Raw genomic sequence first — 26,693 nt, forward strand, 5'->3', positions numbered from 1 at the left:
ACCTCCTTTTCCCTGCTAGCAAAATTCCTATATATCATTGACAAAACCCCATGACCCACCCTAGCAGCCTGTCTGCACTGCTCAGAAAACTTCATATCTGACTGCACAATTACTCCCAGGTCTTTTTCATTTTCTACCACCTTAAGTGTAGTACCACACAGTTGGTACGTTTCTCTGGGGTTACTTCTACCCATATGCAGTACTTTGCATTTGTCAAGGTTAAACTTCAGTTGCCACCTCTTAGCCCATCTGCCCAAATTATCTAGATCCTGCTGCAGTAGCACACTGCCATTACTGTCATTAACAACCCTGCCAACCTTTGTGTCATCTGCAAACTTCGACATTAAGCCTGATATACCTTCATCAATATCATTGATAAATACACCATTGATTACCACCCTCTGTCTTCTCCCACTTAACCATCCTTTTATCCATTGTAGCAACTTACCTTAATACCATTCTGCTCCAATTTGTACAGTAGTCTTCCATGCGCAACAGTGTCAAAAGCTTTCCTGAAATCCAAGTATATGATATCAAAATTATTTTTTGCATCCAGTTCCTTTGTGACCACATCATAATAACCAATCAAATTTGTCAGACAAGACTTTCCCTTAACAAACCCATGCTGTGTTTGAATTATTGCTGCAGTCTTGTCTAGATGATCCTGCAATGCATCTTTAACCAGCGACTCCATTATTTTACCCGGAACAGAAGTTAAACTAACTGGTCTGTAATTACTCGTGTCACCCTTCGATCCACCTTTGTGAATTGGGGACACATTTGCACATCTCCAGTCCGTGGGAACCTCCCCTGAGTCCAAGGATGCTCTCATAATTATGGCTAAGGGTTTACTTAGTTGCTTTGCCGCCTCCTTTAAAATAACTGGATAGATCCCATCCACCCCAGGTGCCTTTCTTATGTTTAACTTCAACAATTTCTCCTCCACTTTGCTCTCAGTTATTACAAAATCATTAAGCACACTGCTACAATTTGATAACCTTCTTCCATTTTCAAATTGTAATAATTCCTCACGTGTGAATGTAGATGCAAAATACTCATTCAGTTTGTTTGCTATCTGAGCAGGATCAGCAACAGTCGAACCATCGATGTCAAGTGGACCAATCATATTCATCCCCTTCCTTTTAGAGTTTATATAAGTAAAGAAATCCTTGCTGTTTTTCTTAGCATCTTTTGCCAAAGATTTCTCGTAATCTGCCTTCGCCTGCCGAACCTCCTTTGTGACCTGATTACAGACTAGCTTATATCTGCCACAGGCTTCTGCGTCACCTGATAATTTATATGCATCCCATGCATTTTTCTTCTCTGTCACGAGTCTCATTAGTTCATTTGATAACCATTTAGGCCTAAACCTTGAACGATATTTCTTAATTGGTATATAAAGTCTAGTAGCTTCCACGATTAATTCTTTGAATGCTTCTCACTTAGAATTTACTGTTTGTAACATCGTCAGTTGATCCCACTGTACAGAATTTAAAAACTGTCTGAGACCACTGTACTCCCCTTTATGGAAGCAAAAACCCTTTCCTTTACCCCTGACGGTAGTTACCTCTTTGAGTAAATCCCACTTCAGCACACTGTGATCACTGCCACCTAGTGGTTCCTTTATCTGCAAATTCTTAATACACGAATGATCACTGCTGATAACCAGTATTTTTGGCATAGGAAGTCTTTCGATTACTCATTTGGATGTAACACCGAAAATTTTGTACCGAAATACCGGTAATGCAATTCCTAACATACACACATGCACACACGCACACAGATTCAGCTGACGCCCATAAAAGTCAACCTTACCTGTAATACAACTTGCATTGTTCCTATCGATTTCACATCACCTAAGTCTTCATCACTGTCTGAATCCAATATTCCTTGTTTCAAATAATGAGTGCTAAATTCTATGTGTTCTACAATGGAATTTACCCATTTCTAAAGTAAATAAATAAAAAAAAATTGAAAATAAACACATGCAGCAACAAATTGATTTTATAATTAATTCTTAAAATTCTCAATTTTAAATGGTCAAAAATGCACATTGCATTACAAATGATGATCAGGTTACTGAGATTACCAAAACTGAATGAGATTACTAACACAATGAACAGACTGTAACCATTACCAAACCTTCCATTATTAATCAAATCAATTATTAATCCTTCAATGTGCCTTACATCTAAAATCATAAAAACCGAGAATTAACTAACAAAACAAGTGTTGAAAGGCAAGTTCCCATGAAAGAGGTAAGGATTAGGAAGCAAAAGTGAACTGAAGAGGAAGAAAAGTTACTTTAGTGAATTTGGAATTACACTGTGAAGAATCATTGAGTACCCTGATTTTTTTTGGATAGCATCACAGATGATTCATTTTAATGCACTAAACACCGACTCAAACAAAATAAAACAAAGCTTTCGTATAAAATAAATCTGTAAAATAAAATATAAACTGAGGTAAAATAAAATAAAACACAATAAAATAAAAATGTAGTTAAAAGTGCTAAAAATATTAAAATCACTAAAACCACTATACAACAATAGCTTTCAGCAGCAGCTGTCTTCATCAGCTGACTTTTGGTTGTTAGAGCCTGTGGTTTCTGGAACTGGAAGTGGCTGGAGAGCTTGTGGATATGCTCGTCCAGACACTACAGTATTAACAGTGATAAAGGCTGCCGTATTCATCCGTTCTTTGAGTCTCTTATCTTAGGGAGGGACAAACAGTTTAGAATGGTTTGTGCCTGAGCCACTTCTGGTTCCAATGTATTGGAAGTTAATACTGATCATCTGCCGTGTGGGGCATTGCAGACCTGCTGGGAGGTATATATATATATATTGTTTGGATAACCCATAACCATTTCAGCTGATGAAGGTAGCTGCTGCTACCGAAAGCTAAAAAAATTCAGCTGATGAAGGCAGCTGCTGCTGCTGCTGCTGAAAGCTATTGTTATATAGTGGTTTTAGTGATTTTAATATTTTTAGCACTTTTATTTTATTGTATTTCATTTTAACCTCAGTTTATATTTTACTGTACAGATTTATTTTATATTAAAGCTTTGTTTTATTTTGTTTGAGTCAGTGTTTAGTGCATTAAAATGAATCATTGTGCTCCTGACTCTGGAGGCCTTTTTAATGATCACAGATTTTAATATTAGTATTAATAAGGGCAAATTAATGCAAAGAACCCATGCTTATTTGGCATCAACCTAAAAAAATAAAAAACACAATCACCTAGTTTCTTCAAGATATAAATCCATTCTTAAAATTTACACAAGCATGTTCTAGTTACACAAGATTAGATGATTTATTAATAATGCATTGCCTGAAAGAAAATTTTCTCCTATTCAGTTTACATCTCTCCTTCCTCAATTTAAGTGCCATTTCTGTAGTTCATACCTGTGATATAAAAAAAAAAAGATATCACCATTGTTTAATGCAAATAATGGTCTTAAGACTTTGAAACCCATAAAATTAAAATCATTCACACACACACTCTCCCGCTCTCTCTCGCTAGAAAGTCTATTTATATCAACAACTAATCCTGTTACTTATTGCTACACATTTTCCAACAAATCTGTAACTCTCCAGATACACAATTGAATTTAGACTTTTGTCCTTACTAGCAAATTTCCTGTACATCATAGAAGAAAACTTCATATCTGCCTACACAATTACACCCAAGTACTTTTCGTTCTCTATCAATTTCAGTGTAGTACCACAGAGTTGATACGTAACTCTGGGGTTACTGCTTCCCATATGTAGTACTTAACATTTATCAATGTTAAACTTCATTTGCCACCTCTCAGTCCAGCTGCTCAAAATAAACTAGATCCTGTGGCAGCAGCGTACTGTCATTAGTGTCCTTAACAACCCTGCCAACCTTCGTATCGTCTGCAAATTTGGACATTAAGCTTGATATACCATCATCAATATCATTTATAAATACAGAAAACAACAATGGACCCAACACTGAACCCTGAGGGACTCCACTAATGACATTAGTCCAAGATGAGCAGTGTCCATTGATTACCACTCTCTGTCTTCTCCCACTCAACCATCCCTTTATCCATAGCAGCAATTTGCCTCCAATGCCACATTTCTCCAATTTGTGCAGCAGTCTTCCATGTTTAGCAGTATCAAAAGAATTTCTAAGATCCAAATATATGATATCAAAGTTATTCCCTGTATCCAGTTCCTTTGTGACCACATCATAGTATCCAATCAAATTGGTCAGGCAAAACATTCCCTTAACAAAACCATGCTGTGTCCGAACTATAACTGAAGTCTTGTCTAGATGATCCTGCAGTGCTTCTTTAACCAGTCCCTCCATTAATTTTCCTGGAACAGAAGTTAAATTAACAGGTCTATAATTACTTGTGTCACCCTTTGATCCTTCTTTGTGAATTGGGATTCACATTTGCAAATCTCCAATCCATGGATACCTCCACTGAGTCCAAAGAAACTCTCATAATTATGGCTAAGGGTTTGCTTACTTCCTTTAATATAACTGGATAGATCCCGTCGACCCCGGGTGCCTTTTTTATGTTTATCTTCAACAATTTCTCCTCCACTTTCCTCTCAGTTATTACAAAATCATCTAGCTCACTGCCAGAGTTTAACCCACCTCTGGCATTTGCCTCCCTGAACAACTCCTCATGTGTGAATTTAGATCCAAAATACTCATTTAGTTTGTTAGCCACCTAAGCAGTATCATCAACAGTTGAACGTTCTACTGGGCGTCTATGAGAGCTTGAGGTGTAGAATAGATGCCCTCGAAGAAATTAATATGAGGGGCCCGTCAAACTCACAGCTGCCCAATGCCAGAGCTCACTCCGGGGCATCAGGCAACACAGCGGCAATCTCCAAGGCAGAATGCGCTAGTCCCAAAGGAACTAGTTATTGTTGGTGATTCTATTGTCAGGGAGATGGGGAATATATTGTGTAAAAAGGATAGATGGAACAGGACCAGGGTATGTCTGCCAGGGGCAAAAGTTGATGACGTTGTAAAGCATATATCATCTTTTAAGGGCACATAATGTGATATTGTTGTACACGTTGGCACCAATGACATTAAGAGTAGGAGATCTGCAGATTTACTTAACAAGTACAGGTCAATGTTGCAAAAAAGTCGAGAGTCAGGGTTAAATTTGAAAGTGTCTGCAATTCTGCCCAGACAGGATAGGAAGGAATACATGATAAGAGACTTGTCAATCAATTCGGCCCTGGAGGGAATGTGCAAGATTCATGCGGTAGAATTTTTTTCAGCATGGTCTGTGCTTGTTAAAAGGAGAGACTGCTGCTACAGGGATGGGATACACTTAAATAGAAAGGGTGTAAGAATATTTGCTGATGCTATCGAGGCAGTGCTAGGTGGGTCGGAAAACTGCTAGCTTGGGGGGGGATTCACAGACTAAAAGGTTAAAAGTAGCTGCAGGGAGAGGTGAAGGCCCTGTGATTCTTGCACAACTTCTATTACAATAAGTAGCGACCTGGAGCGAGGGGTGCTGGGGTTTTCAGGGACTGATGGCAGTCATTGTGAAACAGGTGGGTATATGGGATGTGTTAGTTTAACTAATAATAAGGATAGGTACATGTATACTTGCATGTATATCAATGCTAGAAGTATAGCAAATAAATTTGATGAATTTGAAGTGTTGGTCAAAACATCAAAGGCAGATATATTGTTGGGGTAGCAGAGACGTGGTGTCACACAGATATAAGGAATGCAGAACTGGAATTTGGGGAGTACAATGTGTACAGAATGGATAGACAGGATACGAAGGGAGGAGGTGTTATGCTGTTAATTAAGAAAAACATAAAATCAAAAGAATTGCATCCAGTTGATATAGATGAACAGTGCACTGTTGAGTCAGTTTTGTGTCACATAAGCACCGCAAAAGCAAAAATAAGAGTAGGAGTGTGTTATAGGGCTAATGACTCAAATGAGTACAATGAACAATTGTACAGAGAAATAGTGGGCTAGTAAATCAGACTGTTTTATAATGGGGGATTTTAACTTCCAAGATATTGATTGGAACTTGTGGGTTGGTCACTCACACACTAGTAAGACTTTTGTGGATTTATTGGATGACTGTTTTCTGCAGCAGCATTTCGAGAGGCAACCAGAGAAGGTAATACTCTTGATCTGGTTATCAGCAGTGATCATTCGTGTATTAAGAATTTGCAGATAAAGGAACCACTAGGTGGCAGTGATCACAGTGCACTGATGTGGGATTTACTTACAGATATAATTACCATCAGGGGTAAAGGAAAGGGTTTTTGCTTCTGTAAAGGTGAGTACGGTGGTCTCAGACAGTTTTTAAATTCTGTACAGTGGGATCAACTGACGATGTTACCAACAGTAAATTCTAAGTGGGAGCATTCAAGGAATTAATCATGGATGCTACTAAAAGTTTCATACCTATTAAGAAATATTTTCAAGGTTTAGGCCGAAATGGGCATCAAATGAACTAATGAGACTCGTGACAGAGAAGAAAAATGCATGGGATGCATATAAATAATCAAGCGACTCAGAAGCCTATGGCAGATATAAGCTAGTTTGCAATCAGGTCACAAAGGAGGTTAGGCAGGTGACGTCTTTTGCAAAAGATGCTAAGAAAAACAGCAAGGATTTCTTTTCTTATATAAACTCTATAAGGAACGGGATGAATCCGATTGGTCCACTTGATATCGATGGTTCCAGTGTTGATGATCCTGCTCAGATAGCAAACAAACTGAATGAGTATTTTGCATCTACATTCACACATGAGGAGTTATTAACGTTTGAAAATGGCAGAAGGTTATCAAATTGTAGCAGGGTGCTTAATGATTTTGTAATAACTGAGAGCAAAGTGGAGGAAAAACTGTTGAAGTTAAACATAAAAAAGGCACCTGAGGTGGATGGGATCTATCCAGTTATATTAAAGGAGGTAGCAAAGCAACTAAGCAAACCCTTAGCCATAATTATGAGAGCATCCTTGGACTCAGGGGAGGTCCCAACAGACTGCAGATGTACAAATGTATCCCCACTTCACAAAGGGGGATCGAAGAGTGACACGAGTAATTACAGACCAGTTAATTTAACTTCTGTTCCGGGTAAAATAATGGAGTCACTGGTTAAAGATGCATTGCAGGATCATCTAGACAAGACTGCAGCAATAATTCAGATACAGCATGGGTTTGTTAAGGGTAAGTCTTGTCTGACAAATTTGATAGGATATTATGATGTGGTCACAAAGGAACTGGATGCAAAAAATAATTTTGATATCATATACTTGGATTTCAGGAAAGCTTTTGACACTGTTGCGCATGGAAGACTATTGTACAAATTGGAGCAAAAGGGTAAGTTGCTACAATGGATAAAAGGATGGTTGAGTGGGAGAAGATAGAGGGTGGTAATTAATGGACTAATGTTATTAGTGGAGTTCCACAGGGTTCGGTGTTGGGTCCTCTGTTGTTTTGTATATTATCAATGATATTGATGAAGGTATATCAGGCTTAGTGTCCAAGTTTGCAGATGATACAAAGGTTGGCAGGGTTGTTAATGACAGAAATGGCAGTGTACTACTGCAACAGGATCAAGATAATTTGGACAGATGGGCTAAGAAGTGGGAACTGAAGTTTAACCTTGACAAATGCAAAGTACTGCATATGGGTAGAAGTAATCCCAGAGAAATGTACCAACTGTGTGGCACTACACTTAAGGTGGTAGAAAATGAAAAAGACCTGGCAGTAATTGTGCAGTCAGATATGAAGTTTTCTGAGCAATGCAGACAAGCTGCCAGGGCAGGTCATGGGGTTTGATATATAGGAATTTTGCCAGTAGGGAAAAAGGAGGTGATTGTCCCTCTGTATAAGGCAATGGTAAGGCCACGCCTTGAGTACTGCACACAGGTCTGGAGGCCTTATTTTAGGAAGGATGTAGATTTGTGTGAGCGTGTACAGAGAAGGGCAACAGGATAGGTGAGGGGAATGAAGGGATCCTCTTACCAAGAGAGGCTTAAGTTCTACAAGTTGCAGTGGCTGGAGACTAGGGACCTGTGTGGTGATATGATTGAGGTGTATAAGGCCTTGAATGGGTTGAGCATGCTGAATTCTGATGGGATCCTTCCACTTGTTCAGATTACGAACCTAAGGGGGTATAAATTCAAGTTAAGAAAAGACAGATGTAGAATAGATGTGCGGAAATTTGCCTTTAGCCAGCGGGTGGTTAATTTCTGGAACAAACTTCCACCTGTCGTTGTGGAAGTTGATAGGTTAAATAAATTTAAGGAGGAACTGGATAGGCATTTCAAGCGAAATGTATGATTTTTTTTTTTTTTTTTGGCTGATGCTGCATAAGCCCATACACTTGCTTTCTTGCATCATATGCCACTACTACTACCACTACCATCAATATCCAGTGGACCAATCTGATTCATCCCTTTCTTTCTAGAGTTTACATATGTAATTAGCATTAGCATTAGCATTAGTAGAGGCATATGATGCAAGAAAGCAAGCTTATTCAGCATCAGCCAAAAAAAAAAAAAAAAAAAACACACACCACTCCCATTTCACCCCTCCGTTCGTTCGAAATACCTATCCAGTTGAGCTTTAAATTTGTTTAGGCTATCAACTTCAACAACAAGTGATGGAAGTCGGTTCCACCAACCAACCACCCGCTGGCCAAAGGCAAATTTCCGCACATCTATCCGACATCCATCCTTCCTCAATTTGAATTTATGCCCTCTGAGCTGATTATTCTGAGCAAGATGTAGAATCCCATTGGCATTGAGCATGCTCAAACCATTCAAAGCCTTATACACCTCTATCAGATCACCTCTCCGGTGCCTAGTCTCCAGACTCTGTAATTTGCAAAACTTAAGCCTTTCTTCGTAAGAGCAACCCTTTGTTCCATTCACTAATCTTGTTGCCCTTCTCTGTACCCGTTCCAGCAGCTCCACATCCTTCCTGAAATGAGGCCTCCAGACCTGTATACAGTACTCAAGATGTGGCCTAACCATTGCCTTATACAAGGGAATAATCACCTCCTTATCCCTGCTAGAAAAATTCCTCTTTATCATTGACAAGACACCATGAGCTACTCTTGCAGCTCGTCTGCACTGCTCAGAGAACTTCATATCTGCCTGCACAATTATCCCCAGGTCCTTTTCATTCTCCACCACTGTCAGTGTAGTACCGCAGAGTTGATACGTTGCTCTGGGGTTACTGTTTCCCATATGTAGTACTTTACATTTGTCAATGTTAAACTTCATTTGCCACCTCTCAGCCCATCTGTTCAACCTTTCCAGATCCTGTTGCAGCAGCATAGCGTCAGTAGTGTCCTTAAACCCTGCCAACCTTTGTATCATCTGCAAACGTGGACATTAAACTTGATATCCCATCATCAATATCATTCATAAACACCGAAAACAACAACGGACCCAACACTGAACCCTGAGGAACTCCACTAATAACATTAGTCCACGTTGAGCAGTGTCCATTGATTACCACTCTCTGTCTTCTGCCACTCAACCATCCCCTTATCCATAGCAGCAATTTGCCTCCAATGCCACACTGCTCCAATTTGTGCAGCAGTCTTCCATGTGCAACAGTATCAAAAGCCTTTCTAAGATCCAAATATATAATATCAAAGTTATTCCCTGCGTCCAGTTCTTTTGTGACTACATCATAGTATCCAATCAAATTGGTCAGGCAAGACCTGCCCTTAACAAAACCATGCTGCATCTGAGCTATAACTGAATTCTTGTCTAGATGATCCTGCAGTGCTTCTTTAACCAGTGCCTCCATTAATTTACCTGGAACAGAAGTTAAACTAACAGGTCTATAATTACTTGTGTCAGCCTTTGATCCTCCTTTGTGAATTGGGGTTACATTTGCACATCTCCAGTCTATGGGTACCTCCCCTGAGTCCAAAGAAGCTCTCATAATTATGGCTAGGGGCTTGCTTACTTCCTTTGCTGCCTCCTTTAATATAACTGGATAGATCCCATCCACCCCAGGTGCCTTTTTTATGTTTATCCTCAACAATCTCTCCTCCACTTTCCTCTCAGTTATTACAAAATCATCCAGCTCACTGCCAATGTTTACTTTACCTACATCATTCTCCTTCCTGAATAACTCCTCATGCGTGAATGTAGATGCAAAATACTCGTTTAAATTGTTAGCCACCTGAGCAGGATCCTCAACTGTTGAACCATCAATATCCAGTGGACCAATCTGATTCATCCCTTTCCTTCTTGAGTTTAAATATGTAAAGAACTCTTTTCTGTTTTTCTTTGCATCCTTTGCCAAGGATTTTTCGTAGTCTGCCTTTGCCTGCCTAATCTCCTTTGTGACTTGGTTACAGACCAACTTATATCTATCATAGGCTTCCATGTCACCCATTAATTTGTATGTATCCCATGCATTTTTCTTCTCTGCCACATGTCTCATTAGTTCATCTGACAACCATTTAGGCCTAAACCTTGAACAATATCTCTTAGTTGGTATGTAAAGCCTGGTAGCCTCCAAGATTAGTTCCTTGAATGCCTCCCATTTTAAGTTTGCTGTTGGTAACATCATCAGTTGGTCCCACTGTATAGAATTTAAATACTGTCTCAGACCATCATAGTCGCCTTTACAAAAACAAAAACCCTTCCCTTTACCTCTGATGGTAGTTACCTCCTTGAGTAAATCCCACTTCAACACACTGTGATCACTGCCACCTAGTGGTTCATTTACCTGCAGATTCTTAATGCATGAAGAATCACTACTGATAATCAGATCAAGAGTATTGCTCCCTCTTGTTGCCTCACCCTTTGAACCCTTTGCTGTTTTTCTTTGCATCCTTTCCCAAGGATTTCTCATAATTTGCCTTTGCCTGTCTAATCTCCTTTGTGACTTGGTTACAGACCAGCTTATATCTATCATAGGCTTCCATGTCACCATTAATTTATATGTATCCCATGCATTTTTCTTCTCTGTCACATGTCTCTTTAGTTCATCTGACATCCATTTAGGCCTTAACATTGAACAATATTTCTTAGTTGGTATGTAAAGCCTAGTAGCTTCCAAGATTATTTCTTTGAATGCCTGCCATTTTGAATTTGCTGTTGGTAACATCATCAGTTGGTCCCACCGTATAGAATTTAAATACTATCTCAGCCCACCGTAGTCACCTTTACGAAAGCAAAAACCCTTCCGTTTATTCCGTTTACCCTTGATGGTAGTTACCTCTTTGAGTAAATCCCACTTTTGCACACTGTGATCACGGGCGGGGGAGAAGAAGCCTCATGGAACAATCTTGGCTGGGTAGCGTAAGAGTAACTGGATAAAGGTAACTAAAAGTAAGAACAGTCACATGTATATTTGCACATACACTAATCCTAGGAGCACAGTAAATAAACTTGATAAATTTGGAGTACTGATTACATCATCAGTATATGGACATTGTAGGGATACTGAAGATGTGGTGTCACTCAGGCATAACATATGCAGAATTTGAATATGAGAAATACAATGTGTGCAGGAAGGACATATTTTATTATTATTATTGGTTGTGCTGTTGCCCCAACCAAACCATGAAAACTTTGCAAATTACAGTGTCTGGAGACTAGGCACCAGTGAGGTGATCTGATAGAGGTGTATAAAGCCTTGAATGGTTTGGGCATGCTCAATGCTGATGGGATTCTTCCTCTTGCTCAGAATAATCACCTGAGAGGGCATAAATTCAAATTGAGGAAAGACAGATGTAGGATAGATGTGCGGAAATTTGCCTTTAGCCAGCGGGTGGTTGGTAGGTGGAACAGACTTCCATCCCTTGTCGTGGAAGTTGGTAGCCTAAATAAGTTTAAGGCTTGGCTGGACAGGTATTTCGAACGAACAGAGGGGTGAAATGGAAGTGGTTATTTTTTATTTATTTATTTTACTTTAATTTTTTTGGCTGATGCTGCATAAGCTTGCTTTCTTGCATCAAATGCCTCTGCTAATGCTAATGCTCTATTCAATGCCTCCTGTGGTCTTCCGTCAAAAGGATGTCAGAATCATTTTGATGAATCTTGATGCTAAGAAAGCTCCAAGTCCTGATGGTATTTCTCTACTTGTTCTCAAAACCTGTGCTCCTGAACTGACTCCTGTTCTTTGCCACCTTTGTTCACTTTCTTATTCCAAAGGTGTTTTTCCTTCTGCTTGGAAATTTGCTCATAGCCGGCCAGTTCCTAAAAAGGGTGACAAATCCCTCCCATCCAATTATAGTCACATTGCAATTACTTCTACTCTTTCTAAAGTAATGGAAAAATCAATTAACCACCAACTCTTAAACTACCTAGAAACCTTCTGTCTGATCAACAATTGCAAGTATGGATTCCATCAGTGTCGATCTACTGGTGATATTCTGGCTTATGTTACCCATTTATGAAAAATTCAATGGAAAAGTTTGGTGAAACACAAGCAGTTGCTCTTGACATTTCAAAGGCTTTTGATCATGTTTGCCATAAAGGTCTTCTAAACAAGCTTCCACTTATGGTTTTCCAGCTGTTTTTTGCAATTGGTTATCCAGTTTTCTCTCTGACCTGAGGGTGAGGTCACTGAGGGTGATGGTAGATGGCTCTCTATCTTCTAACATCTCCACTAATGCTGGTGTTCTCCAATGTTCAGTTCTTTCCCTCACACTTTTCCTCTTGTATATTAATGACCTTCCATTAATTAGAAATCCTATCCATAGTTTTGCTGATGATAGATCATTGCATCCCACTTTTCACTTTGAGAAACCTTGCCCTGCTCAATCAGCTTCAACTTCTCGAATATCCACTACCAATTCCTTAAATGTCAATCTCCAGGTAATTCTCCAGTGGGGCGAAGACAACTTAGTTGATTTTAATCGTTCAAAAACTCAATCTTGTCTTATATCTCACAAAAAGGACCTTCTGCTGCTATGCTTATTTTTGGTGACACTCTAATTTCTAGGCAAAATGACAATCTCTTTTGGGGATTACCCTGACTTCTAATCTCTCTTGGCACAAGCATATTACAAATATTGCTTCCTCTGCATCTAAAAAACTTGGTTTTCTCTTTTGCTCTCGGCATTACTTTTCTTCCAAACAGCTGTTCACTCTGTACAAATCGCAAATCCGCCCTACCATGGAATATTGTTCCCACATCTGGGGCGGTGCCCCCAGAACCTCTCTCTCAGGTTTCTAGATTCCATTCAGAAGAGGGCAGTTAGGTTAATTAATGACTTCTCTCTAACAGAGTCTCTCCACTCGCTGTTTCATAGACATACTGTTTCTGCTACATGCCTTTTCTACAAATACTTCCATGGGCACTGTTCTTCTGAATTGGCTTCTATGATTCTTGCTCTCACTTTCAAAACTGTCCGAACATGTGCTGCCACCAGCCAACATCCATTTACTGTCCAACTTCAAACTCACAGAACCAACTTTTCAATTTCCTTGTTTATTCATTCAACTGCCGTTTCCTGGAACAGCCTTCCTTCATACGTATTTCCTGAAAATTATGGTCTACAGAAGTTCAAGTTTAATGTCAACAAATAACTTCTTTCATCTTCGCAACCTCCAACCCAAGTACAGTACTAAGTATTATAGGTTCTAATAACTCTCGTGTTTGGGGTTTTCATAAAAAAAAAAAAAAAAAAGGTGCATGTATACTTGCATATACACCAATGCAAGGAGTATAGTATATAAATTTGATGAATTTGATGTGCTGGTGAAGACATCAAAGGCTTATGTTGTTGGGATATCAAAGACATGGTATCGCAGATATAAGGAATGCAGAATTGGAATTTGGTGAGTACAGTTAGTGCAGAAAGGATAGACAGGATAGTAGGGGAGGAGAGGTAATGCCTGTTAGTTAAGAAACAAATAAAATCTATGGAAGTGCATCCAGATGATATAAGTGGACAGTGCAGTGTTTGGTGTAACATAAGCACTGAGAAAACCAAGTTCAGAGTAGGAGCGTGTAACATTAAGGTATATGTTAGAAGAAGGAAGCTTATATAGCATCAGCGAAAAAAAAAAAAAAAAATTCCCATCTCACCCATCCAATCAGTCCAAATGTTTGTCTAGTTCTACCTTGGTGACCTTCACTACAACAGATGGAGGTTTGTCCCAAATATCAGCCACCCATTGGCTAAAGGCAAATTTCCGCACATCTATTCTAACAACTGTCTTTACTCAATTTGAATTTATGTCCCCTCATGTAAGTAATGTGAGCAAGAAGAAGAATCCCATTAGCATTAAGCTTGCTTAAACCATTCAATGTCTTATACACCTCAATCAGATCACCTCGCAGGTGGCAAATCTCTGGAAGCTGCAATTTGCAGAACTTAAGCCTTTCTTGGTAACATCAACCATTTGTTCCACTCACCAATCTCGTTGCCTTTCTCTGTACTCATTCCAGTAGCTCTACATTCTTCCTAAAATGAGCTCTCTAGACATGTATACAGTACTCAAGGTGTAGTGAGACCATTGCTTTATACAGGGGACAATCACCCCCTTATCCCTGCTGGCAAAATTGACAAGATACCATGAGGTACTCTTGCAGCCTGTCTGCATTGCTTAGAAAACTTCATATCTGACTGCACAATAACTCCCAGATACTTTTCATTCTCCACTAACCACGTTCAGTACTTTACATTTGTCAATGTTAAACTTGAGTTGCCACCTCTCACCCCATCTGCTCAATTTTTTCAGATACTGTTGCAGTAGCGTACTATCACTATTGTCATTAACAACTCTGCCAACCTTCATATCTTCTGCAAACTTAGACATTAAGCCTTTTAGACATCAATATCATTGACAAATACTGAAAACAACTATGGGCCTAACCCTGTGAGACTCAACTAATAACATTAGTCCACAAAGAGCAGTATCCACTGATAACTCTGAATTCTCCCAATTAACCATTCTTTTATCCATTGTAGCAACTTGCCCTTAATGCCATACTGCTCCAATTTGTACAGTAGTCTTCCATGAGCCACAGTATCAAAAGTTCCCTAAAATACAAGCAAATGATAACAAAATTAGTTTTTACATCCAGTTCCTTTGTGACCACATCATAGTATCCAATAAAATCTGTCAGACAAGACTTCTCCTTAACAAAGCTGTGTTTGAACTATAACTGCAGTTTTGCCAGATGAGCCTTGCTTACATAGTCTAGATGAGCACTGATTCCTTAACAAGTGACTCCATTATTTTCTCTGGAACAGAAGTTAGACTAACAGGTTAGTAATTACTCATGTCACCCTTTGATCCTCCTGTGTGAATTGGGGACACATTTGCACATCTCCAGTCCATGGGATCTCCTGAGTCTAAGGAAGCTTTCATAATTATGGCTAATGCTGCTTCTTTTAATATAACTAGATAGATCCCATCCACTTCAAGTGCCTTTCTTATGTTCAATTTGAACAACTTCTTCTCCACTTTTCTCTTACTTATAATAAAATCATTTAGCTTCCTGCCAGAGTTTGAATTTAGTCACAGCATGGATTTGTTAAGAGACGACCTTATCTGACCAATGATTAAACACTGTCACAGTAACAAAGGAACTCGATGCCACCACCACTTCCCTACAGACTTCCTCATGTGTGAACGTAGATGCAAAATACTTATTCAGTTTGTCAGCTACCTCAGCAGGTTCGTCAACAATCCAATCGAACTGTCGATGTAAAGTGGACCAATGTGATTCATCCCCTTACTTGTAGAGTTTACATAATTAAAGATATCATTACTGTTTTTCCTTGCATCCTTTGCCACAGATTTCTAGTAATCTGCCTTTACTTGCCTAACCTTCTTTGTGACTTTATTACAGACTATCATATATTTATAATAGGGATCTCTGTCTCTCGATAATTTATATGCAACCCATGCATTTTACTTCTCTACCACAGATCTTATTTGTTCATCTGACATCCATTTAGGCCTAAACTTTGAACAGCATTTCTTAGTTGGCATGAAAAACTAGTAGCTTCAAAAATTAATTCTTTGAATGCTTCCTGTTTAGAATTTGCTGTTGTAACATCATCGGTTGGTCACTCTGTATAGAAATTTAAAAAATCTATTATAGTGTTATAGGCCTAATGACTCTGATAAGTACAACAAAAACTGTAAAGAGAAATAAGGTGGGCCAGTAAATCAGATTTGTCTTATAATGGGGGATTTTAACTTTCCAGATATAGATTGGAATTTGTGGGTTGTTGACTCACACACTAGCAAGACTTTTGTGGATTTTTTGGATAATTGTTTTCTGCAGCAGCAAGAGGCAACCAGAAGGAGTAATACTCTTGATCAAATTCAGCAATGATCATTCATGCATTAAGAATCTGCAGATAAAGTAAGCACTAAGTGGCAGTGATTACAGTGTACTGATGTGGGATTTACTTAAAGATGTAGCTACTTTCAGGGGTAAAGGGAGGAGCTTTTGCTTTCTTAAAGGTGAATACAGTGGTCTCAGAGATTTTTTAAATTCTATACAGTGAGACCAATTGATGATGTTACCAACAGCAAATTCTAAATGGGAGGCATTCAAGGAATTAATCTTGGAAGCTGCTAGGCTTTTCATACCAACTAAGAAATACTGTTCATGGTTTAGGCCTAAATGAATGCTAGATGAACTAATGAGGCTCATGGCGGAGAAGAAAAATGTATGGGATGCATATAAATAATCAGGAGATTCAGATGCCTATGGTAGATATAATATAGTCTGTAATCAAGTCACAAAGAACATTAGGGAAGCAAAGGCAGATAATGAGAAATCTTTGATGAATGATCAAAAAAGATTGGTCCACTTAACACGATGGTTCGATTGTTGATGAACCTGCTGAGGAAGCTGACAAAGTGAATAAGTAATTTGCCTCTACATTCACACACAAAGAAGTCTGTAGAAATGTAAAGTACTACATATAGGTAGCAGTAACCCCAGAGTAACGTACCAACTGGGTTGTACTACACTCAGGGTAGTGGAGAATGAAAAGGATCGGGGGGGGGGGGGGGGGGGTAATTGTGCAGAGTGCAGACAGGCTGCTAGAGTAGCTCACGGTGTCTTGTCAATGGTATACAGGAATTTTGCTAGGAGGGATAAGGAAGTGATTATCTCTTGTATAATGCAATGGTCAGTCCACACTTTGAGTACTGCATATAGTTCTGGAGGCCTCATTTTAGGAAGGATCTAGAGCTTCTGGAATGAGTACAGAGAAGGGCTACGAGATTGGTGAATGGAACAAAGGGTTGCTGTTACCAAGAAAAGCTTAAGTTCTGCAATTTGTAGCAACTGGAGACTAGGCAACTGCAAGGTGATCTACTTGAGGTGTATATGGCCTATGCTTGAACCATTGGTGTATATGGCCTATGCTTGCTCAAACCATTCATGTATATGAATGGTTTGAGCAAGCTTAATACTGATGGGATTCTTCCTCTTGCTCGGGTTACTCACCTGAGCGTCATAAATTCAAACTGAGGAAAGATAATTGTAGACTAGATGTGCGGAAATTTGCCTTTAGCCCGGGTGATTGGTAGTTGAACAAACTTCCCTCTGTTGTAGTGGAGATCAACAACTTAAATAAGTTCAAGTAAGAACTGGATATGCTTTTGGAGTGAATGGATGGGTGAAATGAGAAGAGTTTTTTTTTTTTTTTTTGGTTGATGCTATATAAGCGTTTGCTTGCTTCATAAATCTCTGCTAATGCTATACAAAACGGCAGTAAGGGCTGCTATGGACTATGGATAAAGGGATGGTTGAGGGAGAAAAGACAGAGAGTGGTTATCAATGGACACCGTTTCTTCTCATCGACTAATATTATTAGTGTTGTCTCAAATGGTTCGATGTTGTTGTCAGTATTTATTAATGATATTGATCAAGGTATACCAGGCTTAATGTCTAAATTTATGGATGATACAAAGATTGGCAATATAAATTATGGCAGGATGGTTAATGACAGTAATCGAGATAAGCTACTGCAGCAATATCTCGAAAAATTACATTGACAATTGCAAGGTACTTCATATGGGTAGCAGTTATCCCTATTAACATATCAACAGGTACTACAATCAGATTTTGTGCAAAATGAAAAAGATCTGCGGGGTAACTATGCAATCTGATATGGAGTTCTTTGAGCAGCACATATATGCTACTAGGACAGCATATGGGGTTTTGTCAACGATATACAGGAATTTTGCTAGCAGGAATAAGGATGTGAAATTTCCCATCGTATAATGCAACAGTGAAGCCACATCTTGAGTACTGCATACAGGTCTGAAGGCCTCATTTTAGGAAGGATGTAGAGCTACTAGAATGGGTGTAGAGAAGGGCAGCGATATTGGTGAGGGGAACAAAGGAATGCTATTACTAAGGCTTCACTTCTGCAAATTGTATTGTCTGGTGACTAGGCACCTGTGATGTGATGTGATCTGACTGATGTATTTAAGGCTTTGAATAGATTGAGAAAGCTCAATTCTTGTGAATTCTTCTTCTTTCTCAGGCTATGAACAAGGTTTGTTTTGTTTGTTTGTTATTTGGTTTTTAGGAGCATTAGCAACTAAGGCCATATTGCTCCGGGATATGCGGTGGTCATTCCCTGACCTTTCCGCATCCTCCGTATTTGGTGGTCACGGTCTCGAACCCCGGTCTAATCAAGAAGCATGTGCTATGAACTGTTCCTGCCCACCCGGCTACGGAGGTGCCTATGAACAAGGGGGTATAAATTCAAACTCAAGAAGGATGGTTGCAGCATAAATCTGCAGAAGTTTACCTCTGGCCACCAGGTACTTAATTGTTGGAACAAACTTCCATTTTTTTGTTGTTGAAGTGGACAGTTTCAATATATTCAAGGAAGGACTAGAAAAACTGTTAGTGGGAATGGATAGGTGTTGTGGGCAGCTTTTTTTTTTTTTTTTTTTGCTGATGATGTAGAAGTTTGCTTTCTTGCATAATTTGCCACTACTAATACTAATATAATTATTTTTACTCTCTACCTTTTCCTTCCTCCACTGGGTCTTCTTTATTTTCTCTCTCTCCTGTTAACTTTTACTGAGCTCCTACACAAGCTTATTTGCAATATTTGTACACTGTATGTACCTTTCCTTACTTTCATACATGATATTTACTCTTAGGAAACTTAAATTTTAAAAAATGTTTATGAAGCAAAAACATAAATACCTGACGGTCAACTTGTTGATAATAAACAAATGGAACACTGAACCGCTGGCTTGTATTGTCAGAAAAATGAATCATGAAGGCAGCATCATCAGCTGGATCTAACTGCACATCAAAATATAATTAAAATAATATATTCAACATACAATCTAAAATTAATAAAAAATATCTATTTAATATCATGCCATATGAATTAGTGAAGAGGAATGCAAAAACTTCAAGTTGATGATGACATTCACAAAAATTTTATACAAACCAAAAAAACAAATTACAAAACAAACAGGAATAGAGAAAATGTGATGTTTCATCTTGTATTTGAGAACTCATAATTCAAATGTAGATATGTAAATACATTTAAAAAAACATTTAAATTTAGACAGCCAAATGGATTTTATAACTTTCTGAATTTTATGAAGTCTTTTAGTGAATCGAACATTTCTGTATGCAAAATTAGCTTATTTTTAATAAAATCCTGATAGCTGTCTTTTTAAGAAATAATTTGAAACATGATTTTTCATAAAAGAGAATGGACCTGTGGCACTAGTTTCCATAGTTTGGCAAAGGAAGAATACAGTGGAATCGGTGGATATGGCAACTAAAGGAATTTTAATACAGTGAAGAAGCATTCGGGGTAACGAACTCCTTCCTCAGCTAAGTACATCCACACAGAAATGTAAACATAACATAACGATAGGAGGGAGTATATGATGAGAGCCTTGTCGATCAATTCGGCCCTGGAAAGATTGTGCAAGGCTCAAGGGGTAGAATTTTTTTCAGCCTGGACTGTACTTGTTAACGGGAGAGACTGCTTCTACAGGGATGGGATACACTTAAATAGAAAGGGTGCAAGAATATTTGCTGATGCTATCGAGGCAGTGTTAGGTGGGTCGGAAAACTGCTAGCTTGGGGGGAGACAAAGACCAATAGATTGACAGTAGCCACTGGCAGAGGTGAAAGAGATTCTTGCACTGCTTCTATTAGAATGAGCAGAAGCCTAAAAAACAAGATGCATGGTATTTCAGAGACTGCTGGGAGCCATTGCGGTACAAGTAAACACATGGGTTGTGTTAGGGTAGCTAAGAATAGAAACAGGTGCAGGTATACTTGCGTGTACACCAATGCTAGGAGTTTAGTAAATAAATTTGATGAATTTGAGGTATTGCTCAAAACATCGAAGGCAGATATTGTTGGGATATCAGAGACGTGGTGTCACACAGATATAAGGGATGCAGAACTGCAATTTGGAGAGTACAACGTCTACAGAAAGGATAGACAGGATAGGAAGGGGGGAGGGGTTATGCTATTACTTAAGAAACACATAAAAACCAAGGAAGTGAAGCCAGTCGACATCGCTGGACAGTGCAGTGTGGAGTCAGTTTGGTGTGACATAAACACTGGGAGATCAAAATTGAGAGTAGGAGTGTGCTATAGGCCTAATGACTCTGATGAGTATAATAAGGAACTGTACAGGGAAATAGAGTGGGCCAGTAAATCAGAGTGTCTTATAATGGGAGATTTTAATTTCCCAGATATTGACTGGAATTTGGGGGCTGGTTACTCACACACTAGCAGGGCTTTTGTGAATTTATTGGATGATTGTTTTCTACATCAGCATGTTCGGGAGGCAACTAGAGGGAGTAATACTCTTGATTTGATTATCAGCAGTGATTCTTCATGCATTAAGAATCTGCAGATAAATGAACCACTAGGTGGCAGTGATCACAGTGTGCTGAAGTGGGATTTACTCAAAGAGGTAACTACCATTAGGGGTAAAGGGAAGGGTTATTGCTTCCGTAAAGGCGACTACGATGGACTGAGACAGTATTTAAATTCTATACAGTGGGACCAACTGATGATGTTACCAACAGCAAATTCAAAATGGGAAGCATTCAAAGAACTTATCTTGGAAGCTACTAGGCTTTACATACCAACTAAGAAATATTGTTCAAGGTTTAGGCCAAAATGGATGTCAGATGAACTAATGAGGCATATGGCAGAGAAGAAAAATGCATGGGATACATACAAATTAACACTTGACACAGAAGCCTATGATAGATACAAGTTGATATGCAACCAAGTTACAAAGGAGGTTAGGCAGGCGAAGGCAGATTACTTATGTAAACTCTAGAAGGAAGGGGATGAATCAGATTGGTCCACTTGATATTGATGGGTCAAGTGTTGATGATCCTGCTCAGGTAGCTAACAAACTAAATGAATATTTTGCATCGACATCACACATGAGGAGTTATTCAGCGAGGGGAATGCCAGAGGTGTATTCAACTCTAGCAGTAAGCTACAGAATCTTGAAATAACTGGGAGTAAAGTGGAGGAGAAACTGTTGAAGATAAACACAAGAAAGGCACCCGGGGTGGATGGGATCTATCCAGTTATATTAAAGGAGGCAGCAAAGGAAGTAAGCAAACCCTTAGCCATAATTATGAGAGCTTCCTTGGACTCAGGGGAGGTACCCATAGACTGGAAATGTGCAAATGTGACCCCAATTCACAAAGGAGGATCAAAGGCTGACACAAGTAATTATAGACCTGTGAGCTTAACTTCTGTTCCATGAAAATTAATGGAGGCACTGGTTAAAGAAGCACTGCAGGATCATTTAGACAAGACTTCAGTTATAGCTCAGACACAGCATGGTTTTGTTAAGGGGAAGTCTTGCCTGACCAACTTGATTGGATACTATGATGCAGTCACAAAAGAACTGGATGCAGGGAATAACTTTGATATTATATACTTGGATCTTAGAAAGGCTTTTGATACTGTTGCACATGGAAGACTGCTACACAAATTGGAGCAGTGTGACATTGGAGGCAAATTGCTGCTATGGATAAAGGGGTGGTTGAGGGGGAGAAGACAGAGAGTGGTAATCAATGGACACTGCTCATCGTGGACTGATGTTATTAGTGGAGTCCCTCAGGGCTCAGTGTTGGGTCCATTATTGTTTTCTGTATTTATAAATGATATTGATGATGGTATATCGGGCTTAAGGTCCAAGTTTGCAGACGATACAAAGGTTGGCAGGGTTGTCAAGGACACTACTGACACTATGCTGCTGCAACAGGATCTGGAAAGGTTGAGCAGATGGGCTGAGAGGTGGCAAATGAAGTTTAACATTGACAAATGTAAAGTACTACACATGGGAAACAGCAACCCCAGAGCAACGTATCAACTCTGTGGTACTACACTGACAGTGGTAGAGAATGAAAGGGACTTGGGGGTGGTTGTGCAGGCAGATATGAAGTTCTCTGAGCAGTGCAGACGGGCTGCAAGAGTAGCTCATGGAGAATTGTCAATGATATACAGGAATTTTTCCAGCAGGGATAAGGAGGTGATTATTCCATTGTATAAGGCGATGGTCAGGCCACACCTAGAGTACTGTATACAGGTCTGGAGGCCTCATTTCAAGAAGGATGTAGAGCTGCTGGAACGAGTACAGAGAAGGGCAACAAGATTAGTGAATGGAACAAAGGGGTGCTCTTACGAAGAAAGGCTTAAGTTTTGCAAATTACAGTGTCTGGAGACTAGGCACCAGCGAGGTGATCTGATAGAGGTGTATAAAGCCTTGAATGGTTTAAACATGCTCAATGCTGATGGGATTCTTCCTCTAGCTCAGAAAAATCACCTGAGAGGGCATAAATTCAAATTGAGGAAAGACAGATGTAGGATAGACGTGCGGAAATTTGCCTTTAGCCAGCGGGTGGTTGGTTGGTGGAACAGACTTCCATCCCTTGTGGTGGAGGTTGATAGCCTAAATAAGTTTAAGGCTCAGCTGGACAGGTATTTTGAACGAACAGAGGGGTGAAGTGGAAGTGGTTTTTTTTTTGTTTTTTTTTGGCTGATGCTGCATAAGCTTGCTTTCTTGCATCAAATGCCTCTACTAATGCTAATGCTAACATAAACCGTTAGAAATGCAATAAACTAAATAAGCAGTGCATGCTCACCTTACTGGGAGAGCGCGCACATGAACATGAGTGTTCAATCACTTACTATGTCAGATCAGGTAATTGCTGTTGGTACCCGGCGTGTATATGGGATGATTGCCAGCATTTGTCATGCTTTAACACTACAGACTCCAAAATTGGGTGTAGTCTTGTACCTCTACTGTGATTTAAAACTTTTTAACAGCAAAATATGTTTAGGGACTCTAAACATAGGCGGTGATAGTAGTGCTGGGATTGGTCGATCACCTCGCTGTCGTGACTGGGATTGAAGTCATGTTGAGTTGATCAGAAATGCTCTGCGATTGCAGAGTGCACAGAGTCACCTAGGCGGACGGACCTATCATGTTCCGCAAGGTGGTCCTGGAGTCAGCTAAAGCTTCCCCCACATAGCAGCTGCCACAATCGCGGCAAGTGATCAGGTATATAATACAATAAGAGAGTGGCAATGGGCAAAGTAATCCGGTATACAATACAATAAGAGAGTGACAATGGGCGAAGTAATCCAGTATACAATACAATAAGAGAGGGGTGATGGGTGTATTTACTCTCGATACCAAGAGTAAAAACACCCATCGTCCCTCTCTTATGCAGCAGTATTGTATATTGGATCACTTGCCACAACTGTGGCAGCTGCTATGTGGGAGAAAGCTGCAGAAAACTCCTGGACCACCTTGCGGAACATGATAGGTCTGTCCGCCTAGGTGACTGTGTGCACTCTGCAATCGCAGAGCATTTCTGATCAACTCAACATGACTTCAATCCCAGTCACGACAGCGAGGTGATCGACCAATCCGGGCACTACTATCACCGCCTATGTTTAGAGTCCCTAAACATATCTAGCTGTTAAAAAGTTTTAAATCACAGTAGAGGTACAAGACTACACCCAATTTTGGAGTCTGTAGTGTTAAAGCATGACAAATTCTGGCATTCATCCCATATACACACCGGGTACCAACAACAATCACCTGATCTGACATAGTAAGTGATTGAACGCTCTCACGTTCATGTGAGTGCTCTGCCAGCAAGGTGAGCACGCACTGCTTATTTAGTTTATTCCATTACTAATGTTTTATGTTATGTTTATATTTCTGTGTGTATGTACTTAGCTGAGGAAGGGGTTTGTTACCCCGAAAGCTTCTTTACCATATTAAAATTCATTTAGTTACTGTATCCACTGGTTCTACTGTATTCTTCTTTTGCAAAATGATTTTTCATACTGGTTTTACATTATTTATGGGTAATAACAATATCACATGAACATGGTAGCTGAAACAATTCAGTGTGGTTATTCCACAGTTAAAAGTACCTATATTTGCAGGCAAGTGCTAGTTAAATTTATGTTATAGGCTATTTGTTAAGTTTTATTCCAAGTATTGCACTATAAATAAACTGTGCTTTTCCAAAGAGAGGTATAGAATGATTCAGAATTCAAACAACCCAACATGTTGCTTGAATTCTGAATCAAAAGTGTTGATTTATCAATGACAAGTGAATTAAATGTAGGCATTGAATTATCACTGATAAATTTTTAAAATGCAATTCTAACTGCAATAGCAGTGCCACTAGTCATACCCAGATATCCAACAGTAGTTAATTTTATGTTAAGTCCTCAGACACACTCTCTTTTGTTCTTCTCACTAATCTTGATGCTCTTCTCTGCAACTGCTCGAACAGATCCTCATCCATTCTAAATTGAAGCTTCCAGACCTGTATGAAGTACTCAAGATATAGCCTAATCATTGCCTTATATATCAGGACAATCATCTTATCACTGCTCGCAAAATTCCTATATATCATTGAAAAAACCAAATAAACAATCCTAGCAGCCCACATGCACTGCTCAGAGAACTTTATATCTGACTGCATAAATACACCAAGAACTTTTTCGTTCTTCACTATCTAGAGTGAGGTACTACACAGTTGGTTTGGTGTATTATTTTGGTATTACAGCTATCCATATGCAGTACTTTCATTTGCCAATGTTAAACTTTAATGCAACTTTAACCTATTGCCTAATTTTTCTAGATCTTATTGCAGTAGAATACTCTGATTACTGTCACTAATCACCCTGCCAACATTAGTAACATCTATAAACTTAAACATTCAGCCTGATATGATTTCATCTGACATTTGTGGATTATGAAAAGGCATTTGACTCCATACAGCATAAGGCAATGTTTCGGGCACTGGAAAGACAAGGCATAGATACCCCATATATTATGATTTTGAAGAAAATATATGAGAGTGCTACCTCCTTTATTAGCCTAGACAAAGACAGTAGCAAATTTAAAATCGAGAAAGGAGTTCGACAAGGTGACACAATATCTCCGAAGCTATTTACTGCTGCCCTTGAGGAAGCTTTCAGAAGATTAGACTGGTCGCAGAAAGGAGTCAATGTGAACGGAGAGTACCTAAACCATTTATGATTTGCAGATGACACTGTGGTTATAAGCCACGATCCCAAAGAATTAGAGGAAAATCTTAATCAGTTATGCACAGTTAGTAAGGATTTTGGACTAAAGATGAATATGGCTAAAACAAAAATAATGATGAACAAGTATGCCACGGAAAGGGAAATAATGATTGAAGGAGCAGTAATTGAAAAGGCGGAGTCGTATACTTATCTGGGACAAGTTATTAGCTGTAATAATGATAAATGGCTGGAAGTCAAGAGAAGAATAAATTTTGGATGGATAGCATTCAGGAAATATAGTCACATACTGAAGAGCAATATCCCAGTTTGTCTGAAACATAAAATAATGAATCAATGTATACTCCCCACCATAACTTATGGAAGTGAAACTTGGGCACTCACCAAAAGAATGGAAGAGAAGCTGAGAACTACACAGCGAAGAATGGAACGAATTATATTGGGAATCAGACTGTTAGATAAGAAGAGAAACACATGGATTAGGCAGCAAACTCAAGTAAAGGACATTCTTATCAAAACTAAAGAACTAAAATGGTCTTGGGCAGGATACATAGCTCGAAGACATGATGACAGATGGACTAAGAAAATAACAGAATGGTACCCAAGAGGAGCTAGAAGAAAACCTGGAAGACAAAGGCGGAGATGGATAGATGAAATTCATGAGTTTTTGGGTAGTAAATGGATGGCCAGTGCTCAAAACAGAAGGAACTGGAAAGTTGCTGGAGAGGCCTTCATCCTGCAGTGGATTGAAAATGGCTGATGATGATGATGATTTCATCAATATCATTAATAAATACAGAAAACAACAATCAGCACAGCACCGAACACTGTAGGACTCCATAATATCATTTGTGCAAGAACAGTGCCCAATGATAAAAACTCTGTCTTCAACCACCCCTTTTGTCAACAACTTGCCCTTAATGTCACAATGCTCCAATTTGTACATCAGTTACAAAAGCTATTTGGAAATCTAAGTATATGATGTCAAAATTATTCTTTACATCCAGTTCCTTTGTTACTACATCATAGTATCCAATCAAATTTTTCTGACAAGGTCACCACTTAAAAAAATCCATGTTGCGAGTGCAGTATGACTCCATTATTTTCCATGGAACAGAAGTCAAGTAAACAGGTCTCTAATTATTCTAATTATAA

At 39.1% G+C, this 26,693-nt stretch overlaps 1 protein-coding gene across 2 annotated transcripts in view; it reads right to left on the reverse strand.

Moving 5' to 3' along the window:
• LOC150084438 (oxysterol-binding protein-related protein 1-like) overlaps nt 1-26,693 on the reverse strand; it is a 707,041-nt gene that overhangs the window by 447,570 nt on the left and 232,778 nt on the right. For both annotated transcript variants that reach the window (XM_090376067.1, XM_090376066.1), the window contains exons 11-12: nt 19,158-19,259; nt 1,816-1,947 (exon numbers count right to left, since the gene is read on the reverse strand). In XM_090376067.1, coding sequence (XP_090232193.1) covers nt 1,816-1,947; nt 19,158-19,259 — 234 coding nt within the window. The remainder of the gene's footprint in view (nt 1-1,815; nt 1,948-19,157; nt 19,260-26,693) is intronic.

The sequence above is a fragment of the Mastigoproctus giganteus genome, chromosome 6 (assembly GCF_048544385.1).
Source record: "Mastigoproctus giganteus isolate SK-2022 chromosome 6, ASM4854438v1, whole genome shotgun sequence".
NCBI classification, from domain to species: Eukaryota; Metazoa; Arthropoda; class Arachnida; order Uropygi; family Thelyphonidae; genus Mastigoproctus; species Mastigoproctus giganteus.